This window comes from Onychomys torridus, chromosome 17 (assembly GCF_903995425.1).
Source record: "Onychomys torridus chromosome 17, mOncTor1.1, whole genome shotgun sequence".
Classification (NCBI taxonomy): domain Eukaryota; kingdom Metazoa; phylum Chordata; class Mammalia; order Rodentia; family Cricetidae; genus Onychomys; species Onychomys torridus.
In genome coordinates, this window is record NC_050459.1 from 1,486,066 (window position 1) to 1,512,980 (window position 26,915).

The 26,915-nt window shown below is 46.4% G+C and overlaps 2 protein-coding genes across 3 annotated transcripts in view; one reads left to right on the forward strand and one right to left on the reverse strand.

Moving 5' to 3' along the window:
* Positions 1 to 19,376, reverse strand: part of Fbn3 (fibrillin 3) — a 116,351-nt gene extending 96,975 nt beyond the window's left edge. The window contains exon 1 of the mRNA XM_036166870.1: positions 19,126 to 19,376. Coding sequence (XP_036022763.1) covers positions 19,126 to 19,376 — 251 coding nt within the window. The remainder of the gene's footprint in view (positions 1 to 19,125) is intronic.
* The window catches only part of Cers4 (ceramide synthase 4), a 31,992-nt gene continuing 24,146 nt past the window's right edge, over positions 19,070 to 26,915 (forward strand). The window contains exon 1 of one of the 2 annotated variants that reach the window (XM_036166349.1): positions 19,070 to 19,354. The gene's annotated coding sequence lies outside the window, so the exon portion shown is untranslated. Of the gene's footprint in view, positions 19,355 to 19,687; positions 19,858 to 26,915 lie in introns of those variants that run through there. The other variant, XM_036166351.1, reaches the window with a different exon arrangement.

Here is a 26,915-nt window from a genome sequence, read left to right on the forward strand (position 1 = left end):
GTGAAGGAAACAGTTCAAGACTTGGAAGTTGAAATAGAGCCAAAAAGAAGACACAAACTTAGGGAATTCTGGAAATGGAAAATCTGGGTAAGTGAACAGGAACTACCGATGCAAGCATCACCAACAGAATACAAGAGATTGAAGGAGTATCTCAGGCATTAAAGATAAGATGATATCATAGTATTCATAAGTGACCCCAGAAATTCTACCAGGGAACTCCTACAACTGATAAACACCTTCAGTAATGCGTTTACTGATACAAGAGTAACTCAAAAAAAATCAGTAGCCTTCCTATATACAAATGATAAAAGGACCAAGAAAGAAATCAGAGAAACATCACCCTTTACAATAGTCACAAATAATATAAAATATCTTGGGGTAACTCTAACCAAACAAGTGAAAGACCTGTATGATAAGAACTTTAAATCTTTGAAGAAAGAAATTGAAGAAGGTAACAGAAAATGGAAAGATCTCCCATGCTCATGGATAGGTAGGATTAACATAATAAAAATGGCAATCTTACCAAAAACAATCTACAAATTCAATGCAATCCCCATTAAAATCCTAACACAATTCTTCACAGACCTCAAAAGAATAATACTCAACTTCATTTGGAAAAAACAACAACAACAAAAAAAACCCAGGATAGCTAAAATAATCCTGTACAATAAAGGAACTTCTGGAGATATTACCATTACTGACTTCAAGCTCTACTATAGAGCTAGAGTAATAAAAACAGCTTAGTTCTGCCATAAAAACAAACATGTGGATCAATGGAACGGAATCAAACACCCTGACATAAATCCACACATCTATGCACACCCAATTCTTGATAAAGAAACCAAAATTATACACTGGATGTCCTCATGTAGAAGAATGCAAATAGATCCATATCTATCACCAGGCACAAAAATTCAAGTCCAAGTGGATCAAAGACCTCAACATAAATCCAGTTACACTGAACCTGATAGAAGAGAAAGTGGGACTTGGACTCTTTGGTACAGGAGATTACTTCCTGAATATAACACCAGTAGCACAGACACTGAGAGCAACAATTAATAAATGGGACCTCCTGAAACTGAAAAGCTTCTGTAGGGCAAAGGTCACTGTCAATAAGATAAAATGGCAGCCTACAGAATTGGAAAAGATCTTCTCAACCCCACATCTGACAGAGGACTGATCTCCAAAATAAAGAACTCAAGAAATTGGACATCAAACTACCAAATAATCCAATTGAAAAATAGGATACATAGCTAAATAGAGAATTCTTAACAGAAGAATCTCAACTGGCTGAAAGACATTTAAGGAATTGCTCACCATCCTTAGTCATTAAGGAAATGCAAATCAAAACAACTCTGAGATATCATCTTACACATGTCAGAATGGCTGCGATCAAAACCACTGCTGACAGGATGTGGAGTAAGGGGAACACTCCTCTACTGCTGGTAGGAGTGCAAACTTGAACAGTCACTTTGGAAATCAATATGTTGGTTTGTCAGAAAAATGCAGATCAATCTACTTCAAGACCCAGCTATACCCATCTTGGGCATACCATCCTATCATACCATAAGGACACTCACTCAACTATGTTCACAGAAACATTATTCTTAGTAGCCAGAACCTAGAAACAACCTAAATGCCCCTCAAATGAAGAATGAATAAGGAAAATGTGGTACATTTACACAATGTAGTATTATTCAGCTGTAAAAAACAATGACCTCATGAAGTTTGCAGGCAAATGGATGGAACTAGAAAAAAATCATTCTGATTGAGGTAACCCAGACCCCAAAAGACAAACATGGTACATTCTCACTCATAGTTGACATTAGGAGTAAAGTACAGGCTAACCAACCAACAATATGCAGCCTCAGAGAGGCTGTATAACAAGGAGGGTCCAAAGAAGGATGTATGGATTTTCCTGGAAGGGGAAATAGAAGAGATCTCAGAACTTGAGGGAGTAGGGTTGGGTGAGCTGGGTGAAGGAGTTGGGTTGGGGGCAGGACAGAGTGGGAGAGAAAAAGAAAAGAGACAACTTGATGGGGGCATTTCAGGGTTAGGGGGAAACCTGGCGCCAGGGAAACTTCCAGGAGTCCACAATAATGACCCCACAAGAAGACTCCTAGCAATAGTGCAGAGGGTGCCTGAATCTACCCTAATTGTCATCAAGAGCCTTTATCCAGTAACTAATGGAAGCAGATGTAGAAATCTATAGCCAAGCACTGGGCTGAGCTCCAGGAATGCTCCTGAGAAAGGAGGGATTGTAGGAGCTAGGGTGGTCAAGGTCATGATGGAGGGGAACCCACAGAGACAGCTGACCTGAGCTCGGCTCATGGACTCTGGACCAACAGTTAGGGAGTCTGCATGGGACTGATCTAGGCCCTCTGCATGTGTGTGTCAGCTGTGTAGCTTGGTCTGGTTGTAAGGCTCCTAGCAGTGGGATCAAGACCTGCCTCTGGCACTTAGCTTGCTTTTGGGAACCTGTTCTCCGTGCTGGATTACCTAGCCCAGCCTTGATGCAGAGGAGGAGCTTGGCTGTACCTCAGCTTGATGCACCATGCTTTGTTCAAGCCCATGGGAGGCCTGCCCCTTTCTGAATGGAGACTGAGGAGGAGATAAGGAGGGGGGTAGATGGGAGTGGGGGGAGAGGGAAGAGGAGAGGAGGGAGGGGGCACTGTGGTCAGTATATAAAATAAATGAAAAATGTTAATTAAATAAAATAACATTTAAAAAAAGAAAGAAAAAGGAATGGAGGTAAAGAGGAAAGACAGAGAAACTTTGCTAGGTGGTGATGTGATGACAATAACATGGATTACTGTTTTAGTTTTGCCCCTTAAATACTTGTGTTAACAACAAAAAAGCACCCTACATTATATTGTGGAGATAAAAGGACAAAAATAAAAATAAAAAAGTTTTAAAAAAAGGTGTAGATGATCAACAATGCCAGATGAGTCAAGACGTCAAGGTGGCTGGAATTAGTCATTGACTGTGGAGACACCCACTTTGGGTTGCACTTAACACAAGAGCAGGCCCTGGGGGCTCTACTCCGGGCACACAGCCGTGGTGGCAAGTCCAGTAAGCATGGGATGTTCTCTCACAATGTTTCTTTTGTATTAATCACATAGGCACCCCTTGGTGACCCTGACACCCACTCTCTCTTAATGAATCCTCTAGTAGGGTTCTATGTCTGTGTTGGTGTGGCTCCTTTCATGTTAGGCTATGAGGTTGGGTTTTAGACCTGCATTCTATGGTTAAGTTTTGTGGTTCAATTTTATGGTTGGGTTTTATAATGTGTTTGGTAGTTGAGTTCTGTGATTTGCTTTCATAGCTGCATTTCACGACTGGGTTCTGTATCTTGGTTCTATGGTGTGGTTTCATGTTGGCTTTTGTTACTGGGTTTTATTGCTGTGTTCTATAGTTGGGTTTGTGGCTTTGCTCTGAGCCTGGGTTTCATGGTAGAGTTTGTATCTTGATTCTGCAGCTGAGTTTTGTGTTGGACTCTGTGGCTGGAGCTTATGGCTGAGTTAGCTCTGTGGCTGGGTTTTGTGTTTGGCCCTATGCCTGGGCCTTGTGCCTGGGTTTGTGGCTTGGCTCTGTGGCACTGGTTGTGCCTCATTGTGATCAGATGGCTGACTGAAGCTGCAGCTCACTGTTCCTGTCCAGCACAGGAAGATCATATCTCATATCAGTTACCCATAAAAAGATGAAAGTTCAGAGTCCACTTTCTCCTTGAGTGCATATCGCTTTCATACCATCATAAAGTTGAAGACAGTTTTGTGAAACCATTGTAAGTATGTAGTTAATCATTTAAGAATAAAATATGGATCCTTGCTTCACAATATATCAGACAAGTTTTGGGATTACATTTGATTATGTATGACCAAAATTAAAAAAAAGACAAAAGAAAAAGAAAAGAAGCAACCAACAAAATCTGACTAATAGAATGGAAAGAAAACAGGGCTGGAAGGGCACATTTTGTTTTTTTTCTCACATAACAGGTGAGTCCAATTATGATACAGAGGATGAAGACAGCTGTGACCTCCTACTGTCTTGTTGCCTTATCCTCCTTAGTATCTGGGGTTTGTCCTTAGGGTCTCAAGACAGCTGCTGCACTTCCACACAACAAGAAAAGAGAATGGGTGATTTGGATGGTCTGGAAAGATAGCTTAGCAGTTAAGTGTATACACTGTTTCAGGGAGGACCTGGTTCAGGGTTGCCTCTGGATCTGATACTTGTACTCATGGGCACACACCTCACACAAAGCCATATAACTTTCAGCATTTTAAAGGAAAGAGCAGAGATCAGTAGATGAAAGTAAGTATATTTGCCAGTTTTTATTGTTGTGATTAAATACTGAGAGAACCACCCTGGAGATTTACGTGGCTCGTGGTTTCGAATGGCTCAGTCTCTGATTGGTTGTTTCCATTATTCTTAAAGTGAGATAGAGCTAAACATCATGGTGGGGGCATTGTGTAGAGGTGGAGGCTGATCACATGGCAGGGGAACAGGAAGCAGATCGGGGAGGGAGCCAGAGACCATGTGTAACCTTCTGGCTGTGTTTCCAGGGATGTGCTTCCTCCAACTTCACCTCAGGGGCTCTAGTTGGACCTGGTCTTCTAGACTGTTTGATATGAGCAAAGTTTCTGCCATGAAATGATGCTCCAGCAGTCCTGTGGAGTGGGCTCCCATCAACAGCTGATGCCAACTGGGTAAGCCAGGAAATGTGCTACCTTCAAAGTGAATCTTCCAGTCCTGGCCAAGGATTCAGAGACTGCATCCTTTGTGGCATCCAACTCCATTGATGAGATCTTGCTAGATCTTTCCAGCCAAACTGGCCCTGAATTGTTTTAAAGATTTATTTTATTTTTGATTATGTGTATGTGGGCTGGGAATATAGTGCAACGGTGGGGTATTTTCCTACCACAAGTAAGGGCTGGCACCAAAAAAATTAAGTGTCTCTATGTATGTTTATGTATGTGATTGTAGATGCTCATGGAATCTAGAGTTGTGAGACCCTCCTAGACTTGGAGTTAGAGATGGTTGTGAGCTGTCTGGTGTAGATGCTGAGAGAAGAGCAGGATGCACTCCTAACTTAGAGTATGTACAGGCCTAGGATACAGCTCACTGGAATAGCACTTGTTTAGTTTGTAGAACGCCCTGGTTTAATTCTGATGCCTCACACCACATGCAAGCAGATCGCTATGAGTTCAAGACCAGCTTGATCTATATAGAGAGTTTCAGAAAGCCAAAGCTACATAGTGAGACATTGTTTCAAAATAAACGAACAACCAAACACAGGACAACCAGATAAAATGAGCAACTCAATTGACTCAATACAACGTGAAAAGAATTCAACCTTATGATCTCTCAAAGACGCTAATTGGTGCACGCCTCCCAGCACTGGGGAGGTAGAGCCAGGCAGATCTCTGAGCGAGATCCAGGACAGGCACCAAAACTACACAGAGAAACCTTGTCTTGAAAAAAAAAAAAAAAAGACATAGCATTTATGAGTCTTAACAGCATCTGCTAATCACAGAATCCTGTTTCAGCGTGCTCTTCCCACCGTACATTGCTGTCTTTGAGCTAGCTCCTGGCTCCGCGTAGCAGGACCGGTAGCAGCCTTGCTTTTTTCAAGCCAGTCTTTCCACTTCTGAGAATCCAGATGGGAGAAATATGAGAAACAGGCAAATATTTACAGATAATAGCCTTGCTAGAGTGTTACTATTTTGCTGTCACATGTTTTTAGTGAAAACAGGACAGTAGCAGGCAGACAGGCCACCTACTGTGATTTTAGATCTTTCAAAAGAAGGAAGTAAGTTTTCTTGTGGGAGTCCATTCCTTTCTTCCACATGGGGCTTCCAAAGTTCAAACTCTGGTGGTAAGGCGTGGTGTGAGCACTTTAACTTTCTGAACCACCCGGATGGGCCATCTTTAGATCTTTTAAACAAAATAGATAGTGTTTTGATGTAATATTTTATTTAAAATTTATTTTGTATTCTACTTATCTAGTAGACTGCAGGAAGAATCCTTTCCCACACCCCCAGAGATAGGAATTTCATGTAGCCCAAACTGGCCTTCAATTCACAAGGCTGACCTTGAACTCTGGATCCCCTTGTGTTGATCTTCTCAGGGTTGGGATTACAGGTGTGGATCACCATGCCTAGTTTACATGGTGCCAGGGATGGAACCAACGGCTTCGTGTGTGCTAGGTAAGCACTTCACCAGCAGTTATATACTGAGCTTCCCTTTTCTCTTTTGAGAAAGGGTCTCACTATAGCTCAGGCTACTCTCAAATCAAGTCCCCTATTCCCAAATGCTGTGACTACAAGCACCATGCCCAGCAGGATTCCAGCTTTGTTTTTAGGCCTTTCTTGTGATTGAAAATCCTGCTAGGGTGCTGAGGAGATCAAGCAGTTAATAAAGTGCTTGCCATGAAAATGTGAGGACCTGAGTTCAGATCCCTAGCATCATATCAAAGCCAGATGTTATAGTGTGCAAATATAATCCCAGCGCTAGAAAGTCGGAGACAGGAGCCTGAGGTCCAGGTGTTTCTTCTGTTTTTTTTTTTCTCGTGTGTATGTGAACATGTTGGGGGGGCACTTGAGTGAGCCCTTGGAAAGGCAGGGAAAACCTCAAGCAGGTGCTCCCTGACTGATTCCCAACAAACCTCCTTCTGCTCCCAGGGCCTTGATTCCTAGTGGTTGTCTTTGTCACTTACCTGAGAAGTTATTTGTTGCTGTAACAAAGTACTTGACAACACCACCTTATGGAAGGTTTATTTTGGCTCTCCTGGCCTCGCCCCCTCCCCCACCATGTACCCACCACACTATCTGCATACAGCACACCTCATCTCACCATGTATCTTGGCCTTGTTCACTGTGAACAAACACCTGCCAGTCTGCTCTGGGTCTCCCTCTCTTTCTCCCTTTACTTCTTCCTATCTCTTTCCTGTCTCCCTTTCCTTCCTTTCCACCTTCTCTTTCTCTCTTTCTCCTTTCTTCCTATATACCTATATGTGCACACGAGTGCAAATATGTATACATCATGTGAAGACCAGAGGACAACCTCAAATATTACTCAAGTGATGTCTGCCTTATTTTCTTTAAGGCTTATTATTTTTATTCGATGTGTATGGACATTTTGCCTGCAGGTAAGTCTGTGCACCATGTATGCGCAGTGATTGTAGGGGCCAGAAGAGGGCGTCAGATCCCTTGGAACTGGAATTATAAAAGGTTGTTAGGCACTATGCATGTGCTGGCCATCAAACCTGAATCCCTTGGAAAAGAGTCAATGTCTTTAACTGCTGAGTAATCTCTCCCACTTTTTTTTTTTTTTTTTTTTTTGAGACAGGGTCTCTCACTGCTCCTGAACTGCTGATTTGGCTAGGCCGGCTAGCCAGCAAGCTCCAGGGATCCACCTCTCTCTACCTTCCTAGTGCTGGGGTTACAAGCATATGCCATCATATGGCTGGTTTGATGTGTGTCTGTGTATGTGTGTATGTGTGTGTGTATGTATGTATGTGTGTATGTGTGTGTGTGTGTGTGTGTGTGTGTATGTGTGTGTGATATATACATGTTCATGTTCATGTGGGTACATGCACACAGGCCAGGGGTATACTTCAGGTATCCTTTTCAATCACTATCCACATTATTTATTTACTTATTTTTATTAATTTTTATTTTTAAAGTTATAATATAATTATATCATTCCCTGCTTTATTTTCCTCATTTGAACCCCTGCCGTGTACACTCTTGCTCTTTCTCAAATTTATGGCCATTTAGTGGTTGTTACACACACACACACACACACACACACACACACACACACACACTCACACATACGCAACTTACTCGGTCCATATAATGTTACCTTATGTGCATGGTCTCTCACTGAGCCCGGAGCTCATCCATTCAGCTAGGCTGGCTGACCAACGAGCATCAGGGATCTGCCTGTTTCGGGCTCCTCTTCACCCACCCACTTGGTGCTGTTATTACAGGTATACAACATTGCAACTAGCTGGTTGGCATTTTTTTATGTGAGTTCTTGAGTTTGAACTCATATTCTTATGCTTGCAAGGCAAGCATTTTTACCCACTAAGACATTTCCCCATGCCCTGCCCTGGATTGTCTATGGTAGATTCTACTGAGTTTTGGCTCGCTGCTCTTAAAAAAAAAAAAAGGCCCCTTCCGATTAAAACATGCCCCAAAAACCCAGAACAGGGAACAAAAGCATTGGCAGGAAGAAACTGTAAATTTCAAATAATACAAGTTATAACAATGAACCCATTCTCTGTTATAGTTAATGAGATGCAGTTATAATTGAAAGGATACGTCTCAAAATGAAAGGTATTAGCCAATTCACAATGCGCATGCATGCATGCACTGTGCACGGGGAGACCAGAAGTCCATGTTGGATGTTTTCATCAATTGCTCTCCACTTACTTTTTAAAACAGGGTTATTCTATGTATACACACCAGGCTGGCCTGTTTACAGAGCTCCTCATGCCTCTCCCTCTGGAGTGCTGGGATTAAAGGCTTGCCACACCATGCCTAGTTTATACAATGGTATTTGTATGAAAATGTTTTCAGGGCTGACCATTTACTCCTGGATAACCAGTTGGTGCGCTCTTCCCAAGGGCAGACTATTTCCCCTGCTCTCAGCATTCCTTAGCTGCAGTAGTTATTTGTGTAAGGCTGAGGCCTCTCAGGCTTCTGCAATGATAGGTGTCGTCCTTGTTCAGCTCATGCATATGCAGTCATGTTGGTGAAACTTTGTGGGTGTAACTGGAACATTACTAGGAAATAAAATCTCACAGTAAACTCCTTGCTTATCCGGCTTTTACAATGTTTCTGCAATGTTTCCTTTGATGTGGGAGTTGTATTGTAGATGTCTCCAAAGGGACTGGGCTCCACAACTCTGCATTTTGATTGGTTGTGGTTTTCTGTAAAGTTCTCTGTCTGTTGGAAAGAGAAGTTTCCTGGATAAAGGGTGAAGACTACACTTGATGAGTATAAAGATAAATTTTTAGAATGTAGTTCAGAATTATGTTGATTTAGTCAAGTGGTATACTCTCCTCCATGGTCCAAGACTTCCCTAGTTCTGGGTATTTGGCTAGGTTTCCAGTCCCAGACATGGATTCCCTCTTTTTGAGTGGGTCTTAAATCCAATTAGTGAGCTGTTGGTTACTGCTAAGGTATTCTTCCCACTACTGCATTGTTAGGTTTTTAAAATTAAATTTATTTTCTGACAGTTTCATAGTTATATACAATACATCCTCACCACATGCACTTCCATTCTCTCATCCCCCCTCCACCCTTGTTAAGCTACTTTTCCTCGAAGGCCCCTCCCACTTTGATAATTTTTTTTTCTTTTCGTTTTGTGACTCACCGAATTTAATCAGGGACCCACTTTCACACGCACACATCCAAGAGAGCAGAGTCCTCCTGGCACAAATGTCTCTTGCAGAGTCTCATCTTTGATCTTTATTTGCTACTGGTGGGAGTATAACTGGTATGGCCGTTATGGAATTCAATATTAGGGATACTACAGAAGCCAGGGTTGGGACAGACCATATGATCCAGCTATATTATTCATGGGTGTGTTCCCAAAGGACTTGATATCTTGACACAGAGACATTTCATCCCCATGTTCATTGCTGCTCTGTTCACGATACAGAATCATCTTAGGTGTCCATCCATAGGTGGACATGCACACAATGGAATTTTGTTATTCAGCAACAGAGTTGCAATAATCCATCCACGAGGGCAGAGTTCTTCTGGACAAATCAACTCTTAGAGTCCCTCCTCTCAACCCTGTCACAATGGCAATTAGTATTGTCCTGCGAGTCCAGCTGGGGCACGACCTGTTGTTCCCGCTATTCTCAGGAGCTCAAGGCCAGCCTGGGCATTAGAGAAGACTCCATGTGAAAAAGGAAAAGAAAAAGAAGGGTGTGTAGAAGAGGAGGGGAGGGGAGGGAAGGGAGAGATGAGAAGCCATGAGAAAAAGAAAATAAAAAATAAATAAATTCAGTCTGAATTTGGGAGGGGACTTGTGAGTCATAACAGATCCCTGCCTCTAACTTGACCACAATACCAATTCACAGATGAAACATAGAATCATAAAAATGCCAAGGGTAATAAATCACACTTGGCTGCTTTCCTCACACAATAATTTGAAAGTGGGAAATACCTTTCTAGAGGAATAAAAACAAAAGTCATGAAAAGTATAACTAGGCTCAACTTCATAAAAAACATAAATAGGTTCATAAACAGAAACACAGTAAATGAAATAAAGATACACAAATGGGGTGGGGCCAGGAGCAATGTAACTCATATCATAGAATACAGGGTCAACTTTGGGACTGGAGAGACAGCTCAGTGGTCAGCAGCTTAGACTGCTCTTGCAGAAGACTTGGGTTTGATTCTCAGCATCCACATCTGGAGACTCACATCTAATCTGTGACTCCAACTCAAGGGGATCCAATACCCTCTTCTGGCCTTTGCAGGCGTTATACTCATGTAGATGTCCTCTTGCCCCCAGAGACACAAGTAATTAAACAACAGCAACAAAACCTCCAAAACAACAAAAACAAACCCAAACACACAGGGCTGAAATGATGGTTAAGAGCAGTTGGCTGCTTCCTCTTCCAGAGGACCTGGGTTTGACTTCCATTCATTGCTACCTGTAACTCCAGTTCCAGGGAATCTGATGGCCTCCTCTAGCTTCTGAAAGCACCAGGTACACACATGGTACACAGACATACATGCAGGCAAAACAAACAAAATAAAACAAAACACAAAACAAAACCCCCTAAAACCCCATACAACCTAAAGTAATAAAATAATTAAAAAAGTAAGAAACAAATCTCTAATTTTACATTGAAAAAGAATCCCATTTCTTTTAAATTTTTGTTTGTTTGTTTGTTTGTTTGTTTGTTTGAGACAGGGTTTCTCTGTTTAGTTTTGGTGCCTGTACTGGATCTTGCTCTGTAGACGAGGCTGGCCTTGAACTCACAAAGGTCCACCTGGCACTGTCTCCTGGGTGGTGTGCACCACCGCCGCCCAACCATCTCATTTTCTAATATTAAGAAGAACTTTAGTTGAGGTGATAGCTCAGTACACACCTTTCCATGCAATCATAAGGGCTGAATGTGATCCCCAAAATCCACAGAAAAGGGATAGGTGTGGCTCTGTTACTCCAGAGTGGGGGAGAAGCAGAAACAGATAGACCTCCGGCTTGTGGGGCCAGCCAGTTTAACTTAACTGTTGAGGACCAGGCCAGTGAGAGGCTCCGTCTCAAAAGAGCAAGGCTGGGGAGCAGTGAGACGGCAGAGCAGGTAGAGCGATTTGCTACTAAGCCTGACAACCTGTGCTTCATGCCTGGACTCAGCAGGGTGGGCAGGGAGAACTGATCACTGCAAGTTGTTCTCTGACCTGGAACCGCATGGCATAAACACACACATTCACAAATGAACTAACTAAACAAATAGTATAATAACAGTTTATTAACACACACACACCAAGATTGGTAGCTCTTAAGGAATGATACCCTCTGGCTCCTACCCCGAGTGCTTACACATGAATACACACCTACAACTTATGCTGAGGATGTAGGCGGGCAATTAACTAGCACAGCAGAGGCCTTGGGCTCTGAGCTCAGCATGGGGCTGGAAAGCTCCCGTGTGTGTGTGTGTGTGTGTGTGTGTGTGTGTGTGTGTGTGTGTGTGTGTGGTGAGTGCTCCTTGCATAAATATGGAAAGAGATAAAAACCAAAAAAACACAAAAAGCCTTGCAGGAAGATTACAGATTGGCTTTTTAAGCACAGAGGTGACAAAAGTGTAAATTAGAACAAATTAATAAAGCCTCTGATATTAGAGCTGTTTGAGAACAGGGGTGACAGTGTGTGGGAAATCTTTGGCATGCTTGTCAGAGTCATGCCTCCTCAGGCCTCTCTGGTAACTTCACTTGTAAACATCCAACTCAGGAGACATACTCACTGGTTTAGAAACGTCTATAACATCTAACTTGGGCTAGAAGCAACATTGGGCCCATTAAGTGAAGCTCCCCTCCAGTGTGATATTATGCATCCACGAGAAACGACAAGCAAGGCAGGAGGCTAGGGAGACGGCTCACTTGGTAAAAAGCTTGCTTGAAAAGAGAAGACCTGAATTTGGTACCCAGAACCTATGTTTTCAAAGCCAAGCACGAGGCTGCTTGTTTACCATCCTAGCACTGTAACTGGGGACCTGGAGACAGGCACAGCCTGGGGCTTCTGGGCTAGTCAGCCTGGTTTAATGAGCAACTGTATCTTTAAACAACAAAACAAAACAAAACGAAGCAAAACAAAACCCCAGATAGATGGCACCTGAGGAAGGACAGCTGAAGTTGACCTCTGATCTCCACAAACGTGCACACACCCACACACTCATGATCTCCCCGCTTCCACACACATACAAGATGGCCAGGTGTAGTGGTATCTGCTTGCAGCTCCAGTAGCAGGGAGTCTGATGCAGGAGGATAGTGAGTCCAAGGCCATCCTAGCCTCCACAGCAAGACTGTGTTAGATAAGCAAACAAAAAAAGAAGTGCCAGCCTGTGACTATCATAAAAATCCTGAGAGCTGGACATTTTAAATAGTCACCTTGATGGCTACAAGGAAGAAAGAGAGAAAGAAAGGAAGAAAAACAACAACAAACCAACCTAAAACACTAAGAAATGTTTACTTCCAAGGCTCCAAGTGTCACTGGAAATTTGGGGGGTTCTGGTGGAGTTGCCACACTTACTGGGGGAATCGGGGTTCTTTCTTCGGCTTCTAGTCTTGTTAATAAAAGAATCTGAAAAGGACTCAGAAGAAAGCTCAATGGCAATTTTATTAAAGCTTAAAATAAAAGGCAGATCTTGTTTTGCCATGTTTGGTTGGTATTCCCCTGGAGGCCTGCTCTTTTCTGAAGGGCAGTAGAGGAGCATTGGATGGGGGGATGGGGTGCTGGCCAAGTCCAGGAAGAGCAAGAGAGAGAACGATGCCAGCATGGAGGTCAGCCACACTGCAGACAAGCGCCTCATGTCAGGAAGGGGGTGCTAGAGAAATGTAAACCCCAAAGTGTTATACAAAGAAACCCTTTTTTAGTAATTCAGGAAAGCAGGCCAGCTCAGGAGGCTGCAGGACCAGCTGTGCAGGAGACAGCAGAGTGCAGGGTTCTGGGCCGGACAAGCGCACCATCTCATTGAGGGGATAACTAGTCTCTCTCTCTCTCTCCCTCTCTCTTGTTTTTTGGTTTTTCGAGACAGGGTTTCTGTGTGTTGTTTTTGTGCCTGTCCTGGATCTCACTGTATAGACCAGGCTAGCCTCAAACCCACAGAGATCCTCCTGCCTCTGCCTCCCCAGTGCTGGGATTAAAGGTGTGCGCCACCGCTGCCACCACGACTGCCGCCACCCGGTGTCTTTCTGTCTCTTTAGTGGGGCTTAAGGTGGATCTACCTTGTTTAGAGGTGTCCCTTAGCTAGGTGGCTGACCACCTGGAATGTTGGGTCTTCACCCAAGCTAGAGATTCTATTCTCTGGTCCAGAAGGAAATGGTTTTCCCTGGTGGGCCTTTAATATTATTCCTTTAAGATTTGTCCAGACAGGACCAGGAGATAACCCCAGCAACATTCTGGCACTTGGAAAGTGGAGGCAGAAGACTCCTGAGTTTGAGGCCAGCTTGGGCTAAATAAAGAAACTCTGTCTTGAGAAAAAAAGGAAAGAAAGGAAAAGAAAAAGGAGGAGAGAAAGAAAAGAAAATGACTAGGAGAGAGCAAGGCTCTGGGTTCTATCCCTAGCAACACACACACACACACACACACACACACACACACACACACACTCATAACACTCACACATACACACTCACACTCACACATATAAACACTCACACATGTGCACACATACTTACACACTCACACATACACACTCACACTCACACATGTGCACACATACACACACACACACTCACACACGCACACCACCAGGCATAGTGGTGCATACCTGTAATCTCAGCACAGCCTAGACTACATAGCTCCCCTCCATCAACAAAAGAAGAAAATAAAGGGATCAAAAACTCGATGAGTAAAGTAACATATAGGTGGGCAGATGGCTCAGTGGTTAGAGCACTTGATGTATAAAGTATGAGGACCTGAGTTCGGATCTCCAGACCCAGTGTACGATGCCCACCTGTAATTCCAGTTTGGGAAGGTGGAAACAGGGGATCCCCAGAGCAAGATAGCTAACAAGACTAGCCACATTGGCCAACTCTGGGTTTGAGTGACAGACTCTGACTCAGTGAATGAGGTGGAAGAGGGATCCAAGGGATCCTCATATCAGCTTAGGGTTTCCACATGCACACACACACATATATGCTCAGACACTGACACACAGTACATGCCCACACATGCAACAAAGATGTGCACACACATATACAGACAAAGACAGAAAGAGGAAACAACAAATTCTTACCGTGTTGGAGGCCAGCTCACTCACTACACTCAAGTCCAAGTATGTAGAAGACACCACAGTGAGCGCTCAGAGTCAGGTCTGGGTTCAGGCATCACCGGGACTCAGGTTCATGCCTGCAGACAACATTGTGAGGACCCTGTGGTGACCCCAGGCCCCAGGTAGTTCAGAGTCATCTCCCTTCCCAAGGCCCTTCATTTCATCCTCTGTGTAATCCTGTTTGTCATAGGAAGTAACATAATTAGGGGCTGAAGACATGAATCCGGTAGTCAAAACACTTGCCGTTAAGCCTGATGACCTGAGTTTCAATCCCTGGAACCCACATGGGGGAAGGAAGGTCACAACTGACTCTTGCAAGCTGCTTTCTGACACCTACATATAGACTGCAGCACATAAGTGCCCCCACAAATAAGTAAATATAAAATAGAAATTCAAGTATCATAGTTACAGACTTCAGAGGTCAGAATAATGTCAAATTGTCCTGGCTAATTTTATGTCAACTTGACATAAGCTGGGGTCATCAGAGGAAGGAGTTTCCATTGAGGAAATGCCTCTGTGAGACCCAGCAGTAGGGCATTTTCTTAATTAGTGACTGATGGGTGGGGCCATCCCTGGGCTGACAGTCCTGGGGTCTATAAGAAAGCAGGCTGAGCAAGCCATGAGGAGCCAGCCAGTGAGCAGCACCCCTCCATGGCCTCTCTATCAGCTCCTGCCCTATTTGAATTCCTGTCCTGGCTTCCTTCAATGATGAACTACAATGTAGAAGTGTAAGTCAAATAAACCCTTTCCTCTTCAACTTGCTTTTTGGTCATGGTGCCTCATAGCAGCAACAGAACCCCTGACTATGACAGTGATAATTTTTGAATGTCTATTATTGTGTTTAGCTCAGGCTTCATGGGTCCAGGGTCCAGTCTCCAGGCCTGGCCACAATGAGCCCAGGGTCTAGAGAAGATCAATATAGGTGTCTGCTTCAGCTCCTTAGTTAGAGGCTCTAATAGTCAATCTCAACGATCAACTTGATGAAATCTAGACACCTCCTACCCCCCATCCCCCACCACCCCAACCCCCGGGAGAGAGAGGCCTGTGGATATACCTGAGTGTCTTCACTAGAGTGAAGTGCCACTGTGGCGGGCGGCACTGCTCCCTGGCTGGGGATCCTGGAGTATATAAAAAGAGCAACATGGGCTGGCGGTGGTGGCGCACGCCTTTGATTCCAGCACCTGGGAGGCAGAGCCAGGCGGATCTCTATGAGTTCGAGGCCAGCCTGGTCTACAGAGGGAGATCCAGGACAGGCACCAAAACGACACGGATACACCCTGTCTGGGGGGAGGGCGGGATACGAGCTAAGCACCGATGTTCATTACTCTGTTTCTGTGACCAGAAGCCCCACCCCCCTGCCACTGTGACTTCCCCTCAATGACAGACTGTGTATCTTGGAACTGTGAGCCAAAATAAACCCTCCCTTCCTAAATGGTTTTGTCAGAGTCTTTTATTGTAGCAACAGAAAGGTAATTAAGACAGAGGGGAAGAGGAGAGCGGCTCAGGGTTGCTTCCTGTGTCCTGTGCATACCAGCTTCCTTAATCAGATGAGCTTCACGTGGATGGGAAGATCACAAAGGGTGTGAAAGTCTGCCTGTGAGTGTTGGGGTGGGGTGGGGGGCTGTAATGGAATGCAGCTCAGTGGGAGACCGTGGGAGAGTGCTTTCCAATTGTGTAGGTAGCCCTGGACACACCCCAAAACACCTCTTTTTTTTTTTTTTTTTTTTGAGCTGAGGATCGAACCCAGGGCTTTGCACTTGCTAGGCAAGTGCTCTACCACTGAACTAAATCCCCAACCTTTTTTTTTTTTTTTTTTAAGATTTATTTATTTGTTATGGATACAGTATTCTGCCTGCATGTGTCCCTGCAGGCCAGAAAGGGCACCAGATCTCATTACAAGTGGTTGTGAGCCACCATGTGGTTGCTGGGAATTGAACTCAGGACCTCTGGAAGAGCAGTCGGTGCTCTTAACCACTGAACCATCTCTCCAGCACCCAAAACATCTCTTAAGGTATCTCACACCTATAATCCCAGAGTTTAGGAATTAGTGGAGGTATGAGGATCAGAAAGTCAAGGTCATCCTCAGGTACACAGGGATTTTGAGGCCAACTTGAGATTTAAGAGATCCTGTCTCAAAAATAAAAATAACAAAGAACGGAAAAACAAAAGCAAGCAAACAAACACAAAAACAACAACCAAAGAAAAGTCTGTAAGAGGAGAAAATATGGGAGCCTCAGTCTCCCAGGCTTGAGGTCCAGCGTTCACTAGGGTTCCCTTCCCTGACAATACACACTGTACTGTACTCACCAGTTTAGAAATGTTCTATTTTCTCATGCAGGCCATGCCTTGGCTTCCCTTGTCCCCCTAAACCCTGTCCATTTTGTTTCTAAATCTTTCGAGTGTACCATCTCCCGTCCACTGACCGCTCTTGGGTCAGGCCTTCCAGACTGACCGCCTCCCATATCTTCCACACCTCCACCTTGCTCCTCTCATGCCACCCAGGTCCAAAATGAGTTACACCTTTACCCAGAGAGACTTGGGAGACTTTTGTGGATTCTAAACTGCTGCCCCCTTGATACTACTTTTAATTACATTTAAATTTATTTATTTACTTTGTGCTCACATGGATATGTGTGGGTACACGTATGGAAGTAAAAAGAAAACTTGTGGGAGCTGGCTCTCTGATCCCACCAGGTAGGTCCTGGGGGTTGGACTCAGGCTGCCAGGCTTGGTGGCAGACACCTTGCCAGGCTTGATGCTCCTTTTAGTCCTTCCATTTGCTCCAGACAGCCAGGAGTAGCCTCTTCCAAAGACACCTAACTACTCTGAGGTTGGGGATCGGGCACAAACGAAAAGCTGGCACTCCCATCCTTCTCCAGAAGTCCCATTTTGGCTGTAACTTCCACTAAAAATTCTCCCTGACCCTGGCTCTGGCCCATTCAAATCCTCCATTTCGCTGTGGACCTCTGGCTTAGATGCTCATGCCACCATCAACATAAGTGGCTCACACGTTCTGAGCACTTGGGAATAAATATCTCGTGTGTCTTTCTTCTTCCACATAGGAAACACAAACTTCAGAGGGACAGGAAGAAAATAAAAGATAAATATCACCCCCCCACCCCAACTTAGTGGTGCACACCTGTAATCTCAGCATGCAGGAGGCAGAGGTAGGAGGGTTGCTGAGTTTGAGGCCAGGAGGGCCTAAGAAGAAATACCTCTTCTCAAAAATGCAAGGAGAAAAAAAATACATGAATGTTTATAGTGGGTGGTACGCTCAGGGATGGGAACCCTCCGAGGGAGGGACCGAAAACTGGATTCCCAGTGACAGGTTGTCTTGACCAGGAAGATCTCAACTTCCTGTAGTGGGCCTTGGGTCTGCCCCGGGACCCATGAAAACTGGCTTTTTATTTTATGTTTTTTTGAGTCAGGGTTTCCTGTAGCTCAGATTAGCTTCCCTGGTTTCTTGAGTGCTGAGGTCTGAGGTCTACATTATCACCTTTGGTTCATGTGGTACTGGGGATCATACCCAGGGATTGCTGTATGCTAAACAAGCAGTCTATCACCTGAGCTATGCCTCCAACCCCAGCCCTCACAGATAGGTTTGATGTCTTCGTTTTACCTTTTCTTTTTCAAAGATGAAAAGCTGTTAGAAGCCTCTTCCCTTCTACTGGCAACTGTTGGCCCTGGAATTGTCTTTCCTTTGATTGTTCTAGGCAAGGAGAGGCCGAGTCTCCTCCTGCCCTCGATCAACACCTGTCAACCACACTGACCTGTACCTCAGCTTCATCGCCTATATCTTGCCTGAAACTTGCACCTCACAAAACTACAGCTGACATATTCATGTGGTCCTCTTTCTCCCCCTCAATCCTGTGGTCAGTCTTTCAGTATGCCGAGGCCCCCATGATCCTCTAGGTTGGTCTGACTGACTCCAGCTACTCAAGTATTAGGGTGTTGAGCCCTGCCGAAAGACCCAAGCCCCTTTTTCAGAACCTAGCAGTGCATCTGAAAAACGGGGTGTAGGCAGAAGAGCAAGCTAGAGAGCATCACAAAGAGGAGATCTAGGACTGGGAAGGAGAGACCAGAAGTAGACCAGTAGCCTAAGACAGCGCCCAGCAGGCGCTGCTGGGTTAAAAGGTCAGAGATAACAAGCTGCAAAAACCAACAGCTTGGCTGGAGAAAGGGCCAGGTGCCCAGAAAGGCGGGAGCTGGGGGCGGGGCCTGACAAAGCCGGGCGGGGGGACCAGGCCTAGGAAGTGAGAGGAAGAGCCTGAAAGTGGGGATTGGAGAGAGGCGTGGCAGACAGGGTAGAGGTCGGTCTGGAGTTGGGGGCGAGCCCTGGCGGTGCGGGGATGGGGGCTGAGGGCGGGGCTTGGGAGCTCTGGGCAGCTGGTCATGGACTGGGGCGGAGCCTGGCTTCTCAAGCCAGGGTCGGCTGGAGGCGGGGTCTCATGGTGCAGGGCTAGGGGCTGAGGGCGGGGTCTGGCGGCGGCCGAGGATTGTGGGGCGGGATCTAGGGAGGAGCCTGGTGGTGCGGGGCGCCAGGCCAGGACGCGGGTTGGGCAGTTTAAGATTCAGGGCTCTTGGACTGAGCGGTTTGCGCGCACCCGGCCAGAGCGCACTGGGCCGGAGATCGCTGAAGCCACGCCCCTCCCCGCCCAGACCACGCCCAAGCCCCCATCAAACTCCTCCCCGAGGTCCCCTCCGGCTTTATTTCCTCCCCAGTGGGTGGAGGCCCTGTGGAGAGCAGAGTCCCTGGGTCCAGCGCCGTCAGCCGCGTGTCTACTGCATCTTTGGGTTTGCTGATCTCCACCCTGCCTGGGCCTGCACCCCCAGGTAAGCGAGTGGCCCTCTCCATGGGCGCTGCCCTCTAGAAGCACCCTGGAGACAATCTCCAGTCTCCCCTCTCAGGTCAAGACCAGCTAGGCTCGGCTCCAAGATAGAGTCAATGAGATTCCCATCATTTCACCCACAAGGCACTTCTATGGGTTTCCTAGCTGGTCGGGGCACGGGCTGCCTTCTTCAGTGAGCTCTGGGTACCCCCAGAACGAAGGTGAAGGCGGACGTGACTGGAAAACGCGTGGGAGCGAATAGGGGCTATCGTGATCCCGTGACGCGGGGAATCCGGATGTATGAACGGGCACTGCGTCACAGGAGTGTCTGTCACCGGAGAATCGGTGCAGATCGCCTGCTGGGTGCCACAGATGGGCGATGGCCACAGACACTTTAGGGCCCTGTCTCGGAGCCTCGTAGACCGGCTTCTGAGAAACAACGTCTTTAACAGGATTGCAACGTTTTAGCTGGTGCCAGGAGCGTGGAGAGCACACATCCGAATGCTGGTGATGGGGGTTAGAGTGTTGGGAGGGAGCCCAGGGTGTCTGAGGCCAGTCTGTCATAATGGCACCTGCTATGGAGAGCTTTCTGGGCCCAGGAAACAAAATCCCGGGGAAAGGCCCAGGTTGGTGTGTTTGCAGACCAGAAAAGAGGCTGACGTATCCGAAGTGTATACAAGGAAGAAAGGAGGTAGGGAGTGGTAGACAAGGGCTTGGAAGACAATGAGGAGCCCACAGTTTCAGTCTCAGGACTGGGTACGAGGGATGCTTAAGCAAGCAAGCAATAGCTATCTGATTATGTCTTGAGAGGAGGATCTTGCAGCCAGTATGTGGGGGAAGGTTGAAAAGACCCTCGGGCAGAGGCAGCTGGCTAGACCCCTGATGGAAGGTGTGTAAAGTGATAAGAAGTTAGAAATTCTTTATATATTCCCAAAGGATTTGTGTTTCATGCATGTTTGGAAGTGGGACACGAGGGAAGGCCTGTGTGGAGATGGACTTGGGCTCTGGGGGTATGGAAGGGTCTTTATTATTTTTTCTTTAGGACTAGGTTGAATCTAGGGTCTCATACTAGGAGAGCACTCCACCACTGAAATGCTTTGGTTGCTTCTTTATGTATGTATGCTCCATGTGGTGTATATGTGTGTATGTACATGTGTGTGTGTGTGTGTGTGTGTGTGTGTGAGCTCAAGTGTGTGGAGGCCAGAGGTTGACCTATGATGCCTTTCTCAATCACTCTCCACCTTATTTGCTGAGACAGGGTCTCTTACTGAACCAGGAGCTTGCTGTTTTGGCAAGCCACCCGCCTCCCCTCCACCCCCGTGCTCACTCCCCACCGAAGTTACAGGCACATATCACAATGTCCAGTTCTTACATGGGTGCTGGAGATCTGAACGCAGGTTCTCATGCTTGCACAACACTTTACGCACTGACCTATTATCCACCCAGCCCTTACGTTTTATTTTGAGACAAGAGTCTCACTAATTCATTTATGTTGGCCTTGAACTCATTCTGTAAGCCTGGCAGGCCTTGAACTTTTAGTCCTCCCACCTTAAAGAAGAGTGTGGAGGTAAAGGGAGGCTCTTAGGACCCAGCCTGGCTTGCAAAACCTATGAGCTGCCTGAGATATGGGGAGACAGAAGTCCTTAAGACTGCAGTCTGAGCCCAGCCAGGGTCCTAACACCAGTGTGGCCTCCACTGGGGTGACCCGGACCCATTATTTGGATGAAGTTGCCTTTGAAGCCCCCTAGCATTACAGCTGACCCCTCCCAGCCATTGATGCTGTTTGAGTTCCCTGAGTGTCACTCAGCCTCCCTGGGGCCTTCCCTGAAGTTTAGCAAGGTTGAGGGAATATTGGGGATCTTCTCTGCCTCCCTTCTCACATCATTCATTCCTAAAGAGGATTGTTTCCAGGAGTCAAGGAGAGAAGAGGCAATAGATATAAACTGGGAGCTTGTGGATGCAGGAAAGAGTTCTGAGTTATCGTTTGTCCCTTTGGAAAATGGGTCTGTAGTATCTTTCTCTGAGAGTGTTAATGAGTCCTCAGCTGGGGATAGTGCCTGACAAATCTCAGTGCTCTTTGCACTCCTGAGGGCCTGGGGGGTGGCCTCCATGCTCCGCTCTGAGATAAGAAGAATAATATCCACCTCCAAACCCAAGGCCATTGGCTGTTGGGGTGGGGGAAGCGTTTAGTTGGCACAGTGCCTGGGAGCAAGGGAACATTTGGTGAAGGAGCCTCTGGGCTTACTAAAGATGACCAGGAGAGTGAGTAAAGGTCCCATCCTCCCACTCCTGGGATGACACAAGAAATCATTGCAGTGGGGATGCTCCTCTGTGATCTGGGTGCCCCAGGTTGCCTCATTCTGCTGTCTGGGCTTGCAGCTACCTCCTGTTAGAGTGCTGCAATCCTCAGATTAGTGAGTTTGCTTCATTTTTCCCAGCTGTAAAATGGGAATGATACCATTCAAACACCCATATAGTTAAAGAACTGAGGACTGTGCCTGGCTGGTAATCAGTGCCTGATGAAATCAGTCCGTTAACATTGCAGAATTCATGCCCCAGGGCAGAACTGAGTACAGTAACACAGCTTGGCCCAGGGAGAGTCAGAGAAGGCATCCTGGGTGGGTGACACTGATTTAGCTAAAGATAGATAGCTGTGTTCATTGGGCAGAGAAACAGTATTCCAAACCAAAGGACCAGCATGTACAAGTCTCTAAGCACACTGCTAGGTGCTTGGAGGAATAATTAGCAGAGATATGAGAAAGAACACGGAGATCCTTGGGGGCTGGAAAGATTGAGCATTGGTAAGAGCACTTGTTCTTGCTTGCAGAGGACCTGAGCTCAGATCCCAGCATCCCCCATCCGGTGGCTTACAAACCACCTGACATAACTCTAAATTTGATGCTCTCTTCTGCCCTCTTCAGGCACTGCAGTCATGTTCTTGTGGTTTTTCCTCTCCCTCTCTCTCAATTTAAAAACAGACAAACAAAATCCTTGATGTCTATAGGAGAGCAGGATGGCTAGGCCTCAACGGGGAATTTAGAGGCTCTTCTGACCCCAGAGAACAAACTGCTGGGTGTGAATGGCACATATGAGGGCAGGAGCCAGGAGACCAGAATAGAGGTGACTAATCTGGCTTAGGTGATGAGGCTGTATCAAATGGAGGTTTGGATGGGTGAGAATTCAGTGGATCTTGGATGGACTAGGTGGGCGGGGGTAGCCATTGTTATGTGTGGCTGGCTTGAGGGGATCAGGGTTACATCCAAGTCAGCATCTGTTTCTGGTACTGGCCTCTTGTCATACCTCTGATACTGAGCTGGTGGAGGAACGACATACGGCAGGCTTTGGAGGAAGAAGATGGCAGCTGGCTGGAAGACAGGGCAGGGAGTAGGTGGGGAGCCAAGAGCCAAGGAAGGCTGTCCAGCAATATGGTGGGCCACTGGGTAGAGGCCCTTGGCTGCTAAGCCTGATGACCTGAGGTTGATCTCCAGAATTTATTTGGTGGAAGGAGAGAACAACTCCTGCAAGTTATCCTCTGATCTCCACACTATGGCACTCGCCTACCCGCCCCACACACTCCCACATGAATAAATGAAAATTTGAAAAGAAATACAAGGAAAACTAGGTGGTGTCTGGAGACCCAGGTTAACGCAGAACTCTTGCCCAGCATGTGTGAGGTCCTGGGTAACATCCCCAGCATTACAAAATGAACATTTAAATTAAAATATAAGTAAGAGCCGGGTGGTGGTGGTGCACGCCCGTAATCCCAGCACTCGGGAGGCAGAGCCAGGCGGATCTCTGTGAGTTTGAGGCCAGCCTGGGCTACAGAGTGAGTTCTAGGAAAGGCGCAAAGCTACACAGGGAAACCCTGTCTCGGAAAAAAAATATATATATATAAATAAGAAACTGTCTTTGCATGCCCCGCTTGGGTAATTCATGGACAGGAATCTTCCTCTCATATGTACCTATCCTTCCCTCCTCAGTCCTTTACAGCATTTTTACTTTATTCATAGTGAGTCTCTCTCTCTCTGTCTCTCTCTCTCTGTCTGTGTCTGTCTGTCTGTCTGTCTGTCTGTCTCTCTCTCTCTCTCTCTCTCTCTCTCTCTGTGTGTGTGTGTGTGTCTCTGTGTCTTTGTGTCTGTGTGTGTAACTTGTAGGAGTCAGTTTTTTTTTTCTTCTACCATGTGGGTCCCAGGGACTGAATTGGGTCAAGTTTGGTGGCAAGTACCTTTACCTGAGAAGCTGTCCTCCTGCCTCCTTCAGACCTTTTCTGGGTCCCCTTTGGTCCCTTTTTAATAGCCACCTCAGACTCAGAGCAGCTGCTCCTGTCAAGGGAACGTAAAGAAGCCTTTCTCCTCCCTCAGTCTGGACTCTGTATCTTTCTTAGTGTGATGCCCTCCCCGGAGTGGCTAGCATTCGGCTCCATTTGGGCTCCTGAAAGCCATAGTTTTGGTTCAAGATTCCATGATTGTCTAAAAAGGGATTTTTCTCGTCAACCACATCCTGGCTTCTCCATTTGCCCTGGTTTTGGCTTTATCTCCCTTCCATCACTGCGTGTGTCATTTGTATCCAATGCTGTATTGGGTGTTCTTGGAGGCAGGGACAGGAGAAAGGATGAGGTCTAAAGGATGTGGAGGCAGCCAGATAATCATGTGGATGAAGAGCATTCTAGGCAGAGGGACCAGCAGGTGTAAAGGCCCTGAGGCCACTACAAGCTTGGTTCAGGCTAGAAGCACAGCAAGGAGGTTGGTGTGGCTGAAACAGAGTGAGTGAGTGTTAAGAGGATCCGACAAAGAGACGGAAGGTCCTCAAGGACCTGAAAACTAACACAACAGATCCCTGGAAGGTCCTTACCCCAGAAAGGATGTGTGGTTGGAACTTTTTGCTTTGTAATTATGTTCTGTGTGTGTGTTGATGAATCCTAAAAAGAGGAAGACAGGTCTACACTCCCCCCTTTTTTCCCCTACCAGGACAAGACATCTTTTCTTTGTACATGATGAAGCTGCCCACAGGAACTTCCTAAAGGGGTCCAGATTTCCTTTTTGCCCAAGGGTAGGGAGAAGGAATTAGTCAGGGAAAGAACTCTGTTGGTATGGAGGTAGGGTTGATAAAGGCCAGGCAATACATAGAACAGGGTAGCAGGTTACAGGAGTCTGAAGAAACAAAGATGCTGAGCCTGGAGGAGAAACCACAGAAGCCAGGCTTCTGAGGATGGAGCAGCTACTGGACAGTGGTTACTGTCCCTCCAGGTGGTGGAGATTAAATTTGTTCCCCCTCCCTGTACCTCATGTGGGCAAGAGCTGGTGAGCGGCTCTTGTCACCTTTACGACTCTTACCACAGACTGAGGCGTTCATCTGCCCTGGCTTCCCCAGTAGCTGGGGGGTAAAACAACCTGAGATCCAAAATTAATTCATTTTGAGGTAGAATCTCACTATGTAGCCCTTGCTGGCCTAGAACTCTGTATGTAGACCAGGCTGGCCTTTAATTCACAGAGATCTGCTTGCTTTAGTTTCCTTAAATATGGCTTTAAAGGTGTGTGCCCCCATGAGGCTTTCCTGAGCTTGGAATCTGTGCTGGGTAATTGCCTGTCCAAATCGGTAGCAGGTACATTTTGATCCTGGTTCTGCTATATAATTGTGGCAGGTGTAATGGGCTTACTTCTGGGGTAAGGCAGAGGGCCTGGACTTTTGGGAGATGACAGGGGACCCAGACAGTGATGGAGGCAAGAGATACAGGTCTCTTGCTGAGAGATGGGTGAGGACAGTTCTGCATAGGTGGCAGACCCTTGCCTGCCCTCACTTCTAACCAGCGTTCCCTCTGTTGTGACCACATCACCTATGTGTTTTGAGTCCAGTGTGTGGCCCGGACTCAGGGCCTGTAGACTGGCTGTTGACTCTGGCTAGAATGACCTGCTTCTCCTCTTTGCCTCCTGCACTTAAAATGTTGCCTTCTCAAGGAGACTTTCCTGACCATTGTCTGTCTGTCCTTTTTTTTCTTTTTTTTTCTTTCTCCTTTTCCCTCTTTCCTTCCCTTTCTTCCCTCTTTTGTTTGTGGGTGTATGTTGCTGTGAACATATGTGGAGGGCAGAGGAAAAGCCCAAATGTCCTTCCTCAGGAGCCATCCACCTTTTTTGAGATAGGGCCTCTCCTGGGACCTGGTGCTGGTCAATTAGGCTAGGCTGGCTGGCCAGCAAGCCCCAGGGGTCCTCCTTTGCCTTTGCCTCCCATGTTCTGGGATCACAAGAGCATACCCCTGGTCTGGCTTTCTTTTTAACAAGTGGTTTCTGGAGATGAAACTCAGGCCCTCCTGCTTGTGGCCTCCACTTTACTGACCAAGGCATCTCCTCTGACCTCGGTCTTTCAAATGCTGCCTCTGGGTTCCTCGGGATCCCTCGTCACATCCCCCCCTCCCCCCTTATTCTTCTCTCCACAGGACTAGTTTCTGCCTGATACATTGAAACAAACTGATTAACAAAATACGCTATGTGTCTCTCTCCCACCCTTTTAAACACATGAACTCCTGAGTTAGCAACACAGTTTGCTCAGTTCCTGTGGAGACTCCAGTGTGTAGAGCAGTTCCTGGTACATGGTAGGTACCAACGCGACCATGCCAGGCATCCAGGTCCTTCTGGATACAGCTTAAGTAGAAATCAGGCTGGATGTTGAGATGAGGCTCAAGTTGGGTACAGGTTGGTGAAACAGGTAAGCTCACCTTCTGGTTCTCCGTTCTCTGCTTCCTCCTTTATGATCTTGGGTGATTCTGTGCCTCAGTTTCACCAGCAATCTCCAAGATGGTAGAAGCAACTGGTCCTCAATGGACATCTCAGCTGTAGCTTTCTGGGGACATGGGTAGAGGCCAGAAGGGTTTACTTAGAGGTCCCTGGACCTCACACTCAGAAGCAGAGCAGTTTAAGACTTTTCTGTGTTTTCTTAGACACTTGTTAGTCAGGGTTCTCTGGAGCGGTAGTTCATGACCTGCTTAATGCTGTGATCTTTAGTACAGTTCTTCAACCATAAAACTATTTCATTGCTGCTTCATAACTGATTTCGCTGCTGTTATGAATTGTAATGTAAATATCTGATATGGGAATCCCTGTGGGGATCGTGACCCACATGTTGAGAACCACTGCTCTAGAGGAACAGAACTGATAGAATGAGTCTATATCACAGAAGGGATTTGGTAGGTCCCTACACTGGGCAGTCCAGTAGTGGCTACCTACATGCTGGAGAGGGTGAGAACCCAGTAGCTGCTCAATCCCAGAGGTTGGATGCCTCAGTTTGTCGTTGAAGGCCCGAAGGATTCTTAGAGTCTTCAGACCATCATAGAAAGCCAACGGAGATAGGTTCTAGTGTTAGCACAGGATGGGGGCAGCAGGAGCAGGAATAAAGTAGATACACTCACCAGCAGCCAGTGAAGACAAGCAGGCAAAAGAAGCCATTTTCTCCTCGGATCTCTTTATATCTAAGCTGCCACTAGAAGATGCTGCTCACACTGGGGGAGGGCCCTTTCGCTTCAGTTAATTCTCTCAGGGGATACCTTCAACGGATCCTAAGAGGCATATCTTTTA